We start from the raw sequence: 12,371 nt of genomic DNA on the forward strand, positions 1-12,371 counted from the left end.
AGTGAGTTATTAGCCCAGTTATAGATAATTTGTAGTCAGCAATGGGGGAGTGATTGCTTCCTACATTTCAGGTAAAGAGCATTTTTTTTGTCTTGTTGTGTTTTGAGACAGGCTTGAATAAGCTAAGTAGCCAATAGGCTGATTCTCTGTAATAATGGTATGGGAATAATAATGCATTTTATTTTGTAAAGTGGTTTCTTGCATCAAACAACACAACAACATTTTCAGTCACCTCCTTGTCTGAAGGACAAGTGGTTAACAGGTTCATGTCAAGCCCTGCATGTTTTTTTTCTCTCTCAAAAGTCTCATGGAATGTAAGCTTGTTAAAACTGTGACTTAAAGCGGGTACAGCCTCAGTGTTCACAATAAACACGCGCTGGAAGTTGCACAGAATTTTCACAACGCTCAAGTTTGCGCTCAGCAGACCTGAAATTTGCTCAGACCCGAAAAATATTAGAGGGAACATTGGTTGTGTGGTGTTGTGATGGTTGTGTGGTAATGTGGTTGTGTCCTGCAGATGCAAATGAGGACAGAACAGACGTCGCCCCCTCAGAGTCCCAGCACTGCAGACGCCAAGCCTGGTGAGAAACCTGTCATTTCTCTATCTCTCTGTTTCCCTCTCTCTCTCTCAGACACACACACACACACGCACACACACACACAGAGGCCTCTGGGCTAATATAACTATACTGACATTTCTTAAAGCAGTCAGACCAGAAAGTGGTGTAGTGAGTTGATGTACATTTCTGAACATCGTGTCCAATCGCTTTAGGACATGTTCCAGTCCCGCCCTCGGATACACCTACAATTAGAATGCATCACAAATGACACCCTAATTCCTATGTAGTGCACAACTTTTGATCAGGGCCCATAGGGAATAGGGTGCCATTTGGGACGCACCCTTGCAGGTGGAATCTACCTGGAAACAGATGGTAAAGAAGAGATACTAGTCAAACGAGCCTTTTAGCCTTTATCTCTCTCCAGAGGACAGAGCCATGTCATCAACTCAGTCTGTGAGTCAGGTAAACAACCATCCCCAGTAATGATGTGACTTGACTTACACTACTAGTCAAACGTTTGGACACACCTACTCATTCAAAGGTTTTTTTAAACTGTTTTTTTTACATAGTAGAATAATAGTGAAGATATCAAAACTATGAAATAACACATATGGAATCATGTACTAACCAAAACTGTGTTAAACAAATCAAAAATATATTTTATATTTGAGATTCTTCAAATAGCCAGCCTTTGCCTTGATGACAGCTTTGCACACACTCTCAACCAGCTTTCAAGAACTTTGAAAGTTTCTTCAAGTGCAGTTGCAAAAACCATCAAGCGCTATGATGAAACTGGCTCTCATGAGGACTGCCACAGGAATGGAAGACCCAGAGTTACCTCTGCTGCAGAAGATAAGTTCATTAGAGTTACCAGCCTCAGAAATTGCAGCCCAAATATATGCTTCACAGATTTCAAGTCACAGACACATCTCAACATCAACTGTTCAGAGGGGATTGTGTGAATCAGGCCTTCATGGTCGAATTGCTGCCAAGAACCACTACTAAAGGACACCAATAAGAAGAAGAGACCTGCTTGGGCCAAGAAACATGAGCAATGGACATTAGCCCGGTGGAAATGTGTCTTTTGGTCTGGAGTCCAAGTTTGAGATTTTTGGTTCCAACCACCGTGTCTTTGTGAGACGCGGTGTGGGTGAACTGATGATCTCTGCATGTGTATTTCCCACCGTAAAGCATGGAGGAGGTGTTACGGTGTGGGGGTGCTTTGCTGGTGACACTGTCTGTGATTTATTTTGAATTCAAGGCACACTTAACCATCATGGCTACCACAGCATTCTACAGCGATACGCCATCCCATCTGGTTTGGGCTTAGTGGGACTATCATTTGTTTTTCAGCAGGACAATGACCCAACACACATCCAGGCTGTGTAAGGGCTATTTTACCAAGAAGGAGAGTGATGGAGTGCTGCATCAGATGACCTGGCCTCCACAATCCCCCGAACTCAACCATATTGAGATGAGTCGGATGACAGGGTGAAGGAAAAGCAGCCAACAAGTGCTCACCATATGTGGGAACTCCTTCAAGACTGTTGGAAAAGCATTCCAGGTGAAGCTGGTTGAGAGAATGCCAAGAGTGCGCAAAGCTGTCATAAAGGCAAAGGGTGGCTATTTGAAGAATCTCAAATATAAAATATATTTTGATTTGTTTAACACGTTTTTGGTTACTACATGATTCCATATGTGTTATTTCATAGTTTTGATGTCTTCACTATTATTCTACAATGTAGAAAATAGTAAAAATAAAGAAAAACCCTTGAATGAGTAGGTGTGTCCAAACTTTTAACTGGTACTCTATATTTGAAACCTACTTTGAAACCAGTTCTAACATGATGTCTTGTCATGCACCTCGCTCCTCGATCCATGTGTGTCTCTGTGTGCGTTCCAGGGTTCTCAACTGTTCTGTGTTATTGTTCTAAGCAGTTCTAAGCTGGGTTGTACGGTTTGACAAATTGTTACCCCCCCCCCCCCCCCCCGGGTATTTCTGTTTTTTTATTTTTTTATACTAACATTTCTAAAAACCTGTTTTCTCTTTGTCATTATGGGGGTATTGTGTGTAGATTAATGAGGAACAATATTAATTTAATCAATTTTCGAATAAAGCTGTAATATAACAAAATGTGGAAAAAGTCAAGGGGTCTGAATGCTTTCCGAATGCACAGTATGTATAGATTGTGATTATAAAACACACGTTGTGTCTCTGTGTACAGACTTTGAGACGCTGACGCGGGAGCTGTTCAAGCTGCAGTTTGAGGAGTCAGAGGGTTTTTGCCCAAGCACTACACAACTGATTCAAATAACCAACTCATCATCAAGCTTTGATTATTTGAATCAGCTGTGTAGTGCCAGGGCAAAAACCAAAACGTGCACCCAGGTTGGGGGCCCCAGGACCGAGTTTGGGAAACCCTGTGCTATAGTATGCCATAAGGGCCCTGGTCAAAAGTAATGCACTATATAGGGAATATGGAGCCATTTGGGAACCCGAGCTCAGATTTGTATATCAGAGACTGTAGTGGCGTGGTGTGGCGTGCAGCCTGGAAGGAGGAAATGAGGCAGGTGGGAGATACTTGGATCTGAAGGTGTCAAAAACAAGACATCCTGTCTGCCTCCGTCCTAATAACATGTTGTCATCTTCCGAATGGAATCCCTTGTTAGAATAATGTTCTTCTGAGCGGCTTTGGAATGATGATGATTGGTGTTGTCTGGATGCTGGATGTTCTGTGTTGCTCAACATGCTAATGATCGGTTGACACAGAGATGTGAATGATTGGCACATAGGCTTCCTTCAAATGTTGCCCAACATGTTAATGTTCAGGTGGTGCAGCAGTATAATCAGATATGACTCTTGTACGTTTACTGCATTTACCTCTACACGTTTACTGCATTTACCTCTACACGTTTACTGCATTTACCTCTACACGTTTACTGCATTTACCTCTACACGTTTACCGCATTTACCTCTACACGTTTACCGCATTTACCTCTACACGTTTACTGCATTTACCGCTACACGTTTACTGCATTTACCGCTACACGTTTACTGCATTTACCTCTACACGTTTACCGCATTTACCTCTACACGTTTACTGCATTTACCTCTGCACGTTTACTGCATTTACCTCTACACGTTTACTGCATTTACCTCTACACGTTTACCGCATTTACCTCTACACGTTTACTGCATTTACCTCTACACGTTTACTGCATTTACCTCTACACGTTTACTGCATTTACCTCTACACGTTTACTCCATTTACCTCTACACGTTTACCGCATTTACCTCTACACGTTTACCGCATTTACCGCTACACGTTTACCGCATTTACCTCTACACGTTTACTGCATTTACCTCTACACGTTTACCGCATTTACCTCTACACGTTTACCGCATTTACCTCTACACGTTTACTGCATTTACCTCTACACGTTTACCGCATTTACCTCTACACGTTTACTGCAGTTGTCAACGAAACCTAAAACTGTTTTACATACATTAACCACCTGCTTTAGACATTTACATTTTTACATTTTAGTCATTTAGCAGACGCTCTTATCCAGAGCGACTTACAGGAGCAATTAGGGTTAAGTGCCTTGCTCAAGGGCACATTTACGTCATTTAGCAGACGCTCTTATCCAGAGCGACTACAAATTGGTGCATTCACCCTATAGCCAGTGGGATAACCACTTTACAATTATACTTTTTTTTTTTTTTTTGGGGGGTAGAAGGATTACTTTATCCTATCCCAGGTGTTCCTTAAAGAGGTGGGGTTTCAAATGTCTCCGGAAGGTGGTGAGTGACTCCGCTGTCCTGGCGTCGTGAGGGAGCTTGTTCCACCATTGGGGTGCCAGAGCAGCGAACAGCTTTGACTGGGCTGAGCGGGAACTATGCTTCCGCAGAGGAAGGGGAGCCAGCAGACCAGAGGTGGATGAACGCAATGCCCTCGCCTGGGTGTAGGGACTGATCAGAGCCTGAAGGTACGGAGGTGCCGTTCCCCTCACTGCTCCATAGGCAAGCACCATGGTCTTGTAACGGATGCGAGCTTCAACTGGAAGCCAGTGGAGTGTGCGGAGGAGGGGGGTGACGTGAGAGAACTTGGGAAGGTTGAACACCAGACGGGCTGCGGCATTCTGGATGAGTTGTAGGGGTTTAATGGCACAGGCAGGGAGCCCAGCCAACAGCGAGTTGCAGTAATCCAGACGGGAGATGACAAGTGCCTGGATTAGGACCTGTGCCGCTTCCTGTGTAAGGCAGGGTCGTACTCTCCGAATGTTGTAGAGCATGAACCTGCAGGATCGGGTCACCGCCTTGATGTTGGCGGAGAACGACAGGGTGTTGTCCAGGGTCACGCCAAGGCTCTTCGCACTCTGGGAGGAGGACACAACGGAGTTGTCAACCGTGATGGCGAGATCATGGAACGGGCAGTCCTTCCCCGGGAGGAAGAGCAGCTCCGTCTTGCCAGGGTTCAGCTTGAGGTGGTGATCCGTCATCCATACTGATATGTCGGCCAGACATGCAGAGATGCGATTCGCCACCTGGTTATCAGAAGGGGGAAAGGAGAAGATTAGTTGTGTATCGTCAGCGTAGCAATGATAGGAGAGGCCATGTGAGGATATGACAGAGCCAAGTGACTTGGTGTATAGGGAGAAAAGGAGAGGGCCTAGAACTGAGCCCTGGGGGACACCAGTGGTGAGAGCACGTGGTGCGGAGACAGCTTCTCGCCACGCCACTTGGTAGGAGCGACCGGTCAGGTAGGACGCAATCCAGGAGTGAGCCGCGCCGGAGATGCCCAGCTCGGAGAGGGTGGAGAGGAGGATCTGATGGTTCACTGTATCAAAGGCAGCAGACAGGTCTAGAAGGACAAGAGCAGAGGAGAGAGAGTTAGCTTTAGCAGTGCGGAGAGCCTCCGTGACACAGAGAAGAGGGGGGGGGGGATTCAGCAGTGAGGAGAATGTGGCAAAGAGCTTCCTAGGGTTAGAGGCAGATGCTTGGAATTTAGAGTGGTAGAAAGTGGCCTTAGCAGCAGAAACAGATGAAGAAAATGTAGAGAGGAGGGAGTGAAAAGATGCCAGGTCGGCAGGGAGTTTAGTTTTCTTCCATTTCCGCTCAGCTGCCCGGAGCTCTGTTCTGTGAGCTCGCAATGAGTCATCAAGCCACAGAGCTGGAGGGGAGGACCGAGCCGGCCGGGAGGATAGGGGACACAGGGAGTCAAAGGATGCAGAAAGGGAGGAGAGGAGGGTTGAGGAGGCAGAATCAGGATTTTGGAGGGAGAAGGATTGAGCAGAGGGAAGAGATGATAGGATGGAAGAGGAGAGAGTAGTGGGAGAGAGAGAGCGAAGGTTGCGGCGGCGCGTTACCATCTGTGTAGGGGCAGAGTGAGTAGTGTTGGAGGAGAGCGAGAGAGAAAAGGATACAAAGTAGTGGTCGGAGACATGGAGGGGAGTTGCAGTGAGATTAGTAGAAGAGCAACATCTAGTAAAGATGAAGTCAAGCGTATTGCCTGCCTTGTGAGTGGGGGGGGGATGGTGAGAGGGTGAGGTCAAAAGAGGAGAGGAGTGGAAAGAAGGAGGCAGAGAGAAATGAGTCAAATGTAGACGTGGGGAGGTTGAAATCCCCCAAGACTGTGAAGGGTGAGCCATCCTCAGGAAAGGAACTTATCAAGGCGTCAAGCTCATTGATGAACTCTCCAAGGGAACCTGGAGGGCGATAGATGACAAGGATATTAAGCTTAAATGGGCTAGTGACTGTGACAGCGTGGAATTCAAATGAGGAGATAGACAGATGGGTTAGGGGAAAAATTGAGAATGACCACTTGGGAGAGATGAGGATTCCTGTGCCACCACCCCTCTGACCAGATGCTCTCGGGGTATGCGAGAACACATGGTCAGACGAGGAGAGAGCAGTAGGAGTAGCAGTGTTTTCAGTGGTAATCCATGTTTCCGTCAGTGCCAGGAAGTCGAGGGACTGGAGGGTGGCATAGGCTGGGATGAAGTCAGCCTTGTTGGCGGCAGAACGGCAGTTCCAGAGGCTGCCTGAGACCTGGAACTCCAGGTGTGTGGTGCGTGCAGGGACCACCAGGTTAGAGAGGCAGCAGCCACGCGGTGTGAGGCGTTTGTGTAGCCTGTGCGGAGAGGAGAGAACAGGGATAGGCAGAGGCATAGTTGACAGGCTGCAGCAGATGGCTACAATAATGCAGAGGAGATCGGGATGAAATGAACTAAACATCAGGGAAAGGAGAGAGCAGGCCTCCTTTCACACTAAATACCTGAACTACCTCAATTCACCAATTCCCAACTTTCAATTTGTAATAATCATAATAATACAATATACCATTTGGCAAATGCTTTTATCCAAAGCGACTTAGTCATGCTTGCATCCATTTTACGTACGGGTGGTCCCGGGAATCGAACCCACTTTCCTTGCGTTGCAAGCGCCATGCTCTACCAACAGATCTACAGAGGACTGTATCTGTATGTCTGTCAGAGGACTATCAGAGGACTGCCTCTGTCTATCATCTTGTCGTGAACTTGGTGGATTTTTGAACAGATAGATTTTTTTGTGTGGAAGGCTGCAGTGAAGCAGAGCCGTCCATCAGAATAATTTCCCTCCACCGTTCTTTCCTGTTGTTTCTCTCTAAATATCTCTCTCTCCAGAAGCTGTCTGTTTACAGCACACCTGTTCTCACTCTGACTAGACCTGTCTGAAATGACAAAGGGCTGAATTGAGATATGCTTGTGTAACAGACTTGTGCATAAAGTGGGATTGATGGAAATATGGGGAACAAATATTCTGAACAATATGTGGCAAATCTATATAATGCGGCAAATCTATATACACGCTGCATCGGCAAGATAGAACTGCAGCCTCCGGTAAGACAAGGGGTGGCGGTCTGTGTATATTTGTAAACAACAGCTGGTGCACGAAATCTAATATTAAGAAAGTCTTGAGGTTTTGCTCGCCTGAGGTAGAGTATCTCATGATAAGCTGTAGACCACACTATTTACCAAGAGAGTTTTCATCAATATTTTTCGTAGCTGTCTATTTACCACCACAAACCGATGCTGGCACTAAGACCGCACTCCATGAGTTGTATACGGCCATAAGCAAAGAGGAAAACCCTCATCCAGAGGCGGCGCTCCTAGTGGCCGGGGACTTTATTGTAGGGAAACTTAAATACGTTTTACCTAATTTCTACCAGCATGTTAAATGTGCAACCAGAGGGAAAAAAACAATAGACCACCTTTACTTAAACACAAGCGTATATATGCACGTACAAGCTCTCCCTCGCCCTCCATTTGGCAAATCTGACCATAACTCTATCCTCCTGATTCCTACTTACAAGCAAAAACTAAAGCAGGAAGCACCAGTGACTCGGTCAATAAAGAAGTGGTCAGATGACGCAGATGCTAAGCTACAGGACTGTTTTGCTAGCACAGACTGGAATATGTTCCGGGATTCTTCCGATGGCATTGAGGAATGCATCAGTCACTGGCTTCATCAATAAGTGCATCGATGATGTCTGATCCACAGATGATTCAATCTCTGTTGCACTCCACACTGCCCTTTCCCACCTGGACAAAAGGAACACCTACGTGAGTTTGCTATTCATTGACTACAGCTCAGCGTTCAACACCATAGTGCCCTCAAAGCTCATCACTAAGCTAAGGACCCTGGGACTAAACACCTCCTTCTGCAACTGGATCCTGGCCTTCCTGATGGGCTGCCCCCAGGTGGTAAGGGTAGGTAACAACACATCTGCCATGCTGATCCTCAACACGGCGGCCCCTCAGGGGTGCGTGCTCAGTCCCCTCCTGTACTCCCTGTTCACCCATTACTGCATGGCCAGGCACGACTCCAACACCACCATTAAGTTTGCCGACGACACAACAGTGGTAGGCCTGATCACCGACAACGATGAGACAGCCTATAGGGAGGAAGTCAGAGACCTGGCCGTGTGGTGCCAGGATAACAACCTCTCCCTCAACGTGATCAAGACAAAGGAGATGATTGTGGACTACAGGAAAAAGAGGACCGAGCATGCCCCCATTTTCATCGACGGGGCTGTAGTGGAGCAGGTTGAGAGCTTCAAGTTCCTTGGTGTCCACATCACCAACAAACTATCATGGTCCAAACACACCAAGACAGTCGTGAATAGGGCACGACAAAGCCTATTCCCCCTCAGGAGACTTGGCATGGGTCCTTAGATCCTCAAAAATGTATACAGCTGCACCATCGAGAGCATCCTGACTGGTTACATCACCGCCTGGTATGGCAACTGCTCTGCCTCCGACCCCAAGGCACTACAGATGGTAGTGCGTACGGCCAAGTACATCACTGGGGCCAAGTTTCCTGCCATCCAGGACCTCTATACCAGGCTGTGTCAGAGGAAGGCCCTAGAAATGGTCAAAGACTTCAGCCACCCTAGTCATAGACTGTTCTCTCTGCTACTACACAGCAAGCGGTACCGGAGCGCCAAGTCTAGGTCCAAAAGGCTTCTTAACAGCTTCTACCCCCAAGCCATAAGACTCCTGAACAGCTAATCAAATGGCTAGCCGGACTATTTGCATTGTCCCCCCCCTATTTGCATAGTCACTTTAACTCTACCTACATGTACATATTGCCTCGACTAACCTGTGCCCCCGCACATTGACTCTGTACCGGTACCCCCTGTATATAGCCTCGCTACTGTTATTTTACTGCTACTCTTTAATTATTTTTATTTTTATTTTTTTGTTATCTATTTTTTACTAAACACTTATTTTTCTTAAAACTGCATTGTTCGTTAAGGGCTTGTAAGTAAGCATTTCTCTGTAGTTGGCGCATGTGACAAATAAAATTTGATTAGATTTTTGATTTGATCTCTCTCTTGCTCTGCCTCTCTCTGCCTCTCTCTCTCTGCCTCTCTCTGCCTCTCTCTCTCTCTCTCTCTCTCTCTCTCTCTCTCTCTCTCTCTCTCTCTCTCTCTGCCTCTCTCTCTCTCTCTCTCTGCCTCTCTCTCTCTCTCTCTCTCTCTCTCTCTCTCTCTCTCTCTCTCTCTCTCTCTCTCTCGCTCTCTCGCTCTCTCTCTCTCTCTCTCTCTCTCTCTCTGCCTCTCTCTCTCTGTCTCTCTCTCTCTGCCTCTCTGTCTCTCTCTGTCTCTCTCTCTCTCTCTCTCTCTCTCTCGCTCTCTCTCTCTGCCTCTCTCTCTCTCTCTGCCCCTCTCTCTCTCTCTCTGCCTCTCTCTCTCTCTCTCTCTCTCTCTCTCTCTCTCTCTGCCTCTCTCTCTCTCTCTCTCTCTCTCTCTCTCTCTCTCTCTCTCTCTATGCCTCTCTCTATCTGCCTCTCTCTCTCTCTATCTCACACACTCTTTCTCTCTCTCTCTCTATTTGCATAGTCACTTTAACTCTACCTACATGTACATATTGCCTCGACTAACCTGTGCCCCTCTCTCTCTCTCTCTCTCTCTCGCACTCTCTCTCTCTCTCTCGCTCTCTCTCTCTGCCGCTCTCTCTCTCTGCCTCTCTGCCTCTCTCTCTCTCTCTCTCTCTCTCTCTGTCTCTCTATCTCTGCCTCTCTCTCTCTGCCTCTCTCTCTCTCTCTCTGCCTCTCTGCCTCTCTCTCTCTCTGCCTCTCTCTCTCTGCCTCTCGCTCTCTCTGTCTCTCTCTCTCTCTCTCTCTCTCTCTCTCTCTGCCTCTCTCTCTCTCTCTCTCTCTCTTTCTCTCCCCCTCCATTTATATGCTTTTCTTTTTCCACATGTACATGCAATAAATATAATACATTTGTCATAAACAACAACGACGTTATCCGTTAGCATACACAGTCACTGATCCACTTGGTTACCTGTCTGTCTCCCTCTACCCAGAATCCTCCCCTGTCTGGCAGCCAGTCAGCAGCCACGTACCACACAGGAAGTGCTCCCTCAGCTCCATCTGTCGCCTCAAACTGGAGAGGCTGGAGCAGGTCAGTGTGTGCGTGTGGATGTGGAAGCGTGTGTGTTTATCAGTGTGTATTGGTTTACTGTATGTGTCTAAGGATTAGAGGATGTGTATAGGATCGTTTGTAATTGTCTTGGTGTGTCTGTAGATGTGTGTGTGTGTGTACAGTATGGATGTGGTTTGACATTAGGGTCATTGCAGTGTAATGATTGTGTTGACTTTGCCCCCTCCCTGCAGAGACACTGCTCAATAAGGTATTACTGCTGCTGGCCTGTCATGTGCTCTGGCCTAATCACGCTGCACCATAAAGTCAAGCCAACGTGTGTGTTATCTGTGTGTTGTCCGACCTGCTCCAATCATTGTCCCACGACATCATGGCAAAATCGATAGGCAGTATTCACATCCAGCATGCTCAGTCACGCTAGGTGTGTGTGTGTGTGTGTGTGTGTTTGTGGTTTACTAGTCTGTGTTTGTGGTCATATGTGAGGGTATGGTGTGTGTAACTCTGTGTGTGTTGGCAGGCTCTGGATGCATTGGGACTGAATCCTACAGAGGCACAGAGACAGACGTTGAGGGCCAGACTACAAACAGACCCTGCTGGGACAGTGGCCTACGCTGGTAAGACTACACTTCCCCATAACCTTACCTGACCCTAACCCTGCTCTGACAGTGGCCTACGCTGGTAAGACTACACTTCCCCATAACCTTACCTGACCCTAACCCTGCTCTGACAGTGGCCTTCGCAGGTAAGACTACACTTCACCAAAACCTTGCCAATTTTGACTTTGCAGCTGGCCAATATAGCGGAAACCCGCTCAGTTCTGCCTCCAGGGCAAGACAATGTACGTTTAACCCTGATGGCTGACACTTATCCTAAACACATCCACTGGTGTCAGCACATCCTTAAAAAATCTTAAATTAATGTATCTGATTTAAAGGCCTTAATGTGTCTCAAATTCTGTTTTCAAAGGTCTTTTAAAATACGACAGAAATGGCTACAGTGTTTCTGTTATATTGTGCCTCTGCTTAATTTTTGCCACCATGGCAAAAAAAGAAGAAAAAATGAACATAGGGTTCAACATGTTAGAGAGCTATACACCATGTCGGGCCGCTGCCAGAGGAGAGACAACAACACTAACTAGAGCTGGGATGATAAACGAAAATTACCGACACCGACATTGCCTTCTTACCGAAGCAATTTTCCTTATGTCGGTGATTAGGCTACAAAAGGTTCATACAGATTTTTTTATTCTAAAACCATTATTTGGTCAACAGTAATGTGCATTAAGATGCTCCCTGCAATGAAAGTATCTGCCCTGTCCCTGTTTCGCTGCCGGCTCTAACTCCTCGCTCCCCCTTTGCACACGGAGTGAAGGGAGTGATGCATTCTGATAAGCGCAAGCATACTGACAGTTGAGCACCATTTCGAAATGTAATTCCGGGAAATAGTTTTTAAAACAACTACTGTTACTGTTGTTAAAAAAGAGGAGGTTTTCAGCTTTATGTGAGTATAACAATTATTTGTCAACTATCAATATAGAGGTTGTAACACCACTTTACAAATTGAGTATGTAATTGAGATGATGCGACAGCAGAACGGAGCAGAGCGCGCCATTTGCGGTGAATAGCATACATCAAGAGCCTATATAGGCCTACCAATGGAACGTTTTTGTAGGACATTACATTTACTGTTAGATCAATTGCATTGCTATCTAGCAACAATATCACATTTAGAGTGAGCAATCTAGCTAATGTGTTTTGAGTTCCAACTTTCACAGGTGGTAGGCCTAATTTATGTAGCAAATAGCCTAGGCCCTAGGCCAACATGCACAAAAAACATGCAGGCAAATTAATCTCTAAAGAGCCAAAAATATATCTGATTA

The 12,371-nt window shown here is 46.4% G+C and overlaps 1 protein-coding gene across 1 annotated transcript in view; it reads left to right on the forward strand.

The window, feature by feature from the left end:
- LOC311100911 (syntaxin-binding protein 4-like) overlaps positions 1–12,371 on the forward strand; it is a gene marked incomplete at both ends in the record, with an annotated part of 105,349 nt that overhangs the window by 41,602 nt on the left and 51,376 nt on the right. The window contains 3 exons of the mRNA XM_084141895.1: positions 518–581; positions 10,416–10,513; positions 11,010–11,106. Coding sequence (XP_083998021.1) covers positions 518–581; positions 10,416–10,513; positions 11,010–11,106 — 259 coding nt within the window. The remainder of the gene's footprint in view (positions 1–517; positions 582–10,415; positions 10,514–11,009; positions 11,107–12,371) is intronic.

This window comes from Coregonus lavaretus, assembly GCF_964263955.1.
Source record: "Coregonus lavaretus genome assembly, chromosome: 25".
In the NCBI taxonomy this organism is placed as follows: Eukaryota; Metazoa; Chordata; class Actinopteri; order Salmoniformes; family Salmonidae; genus Coregonus; species Coregonus lavaretus.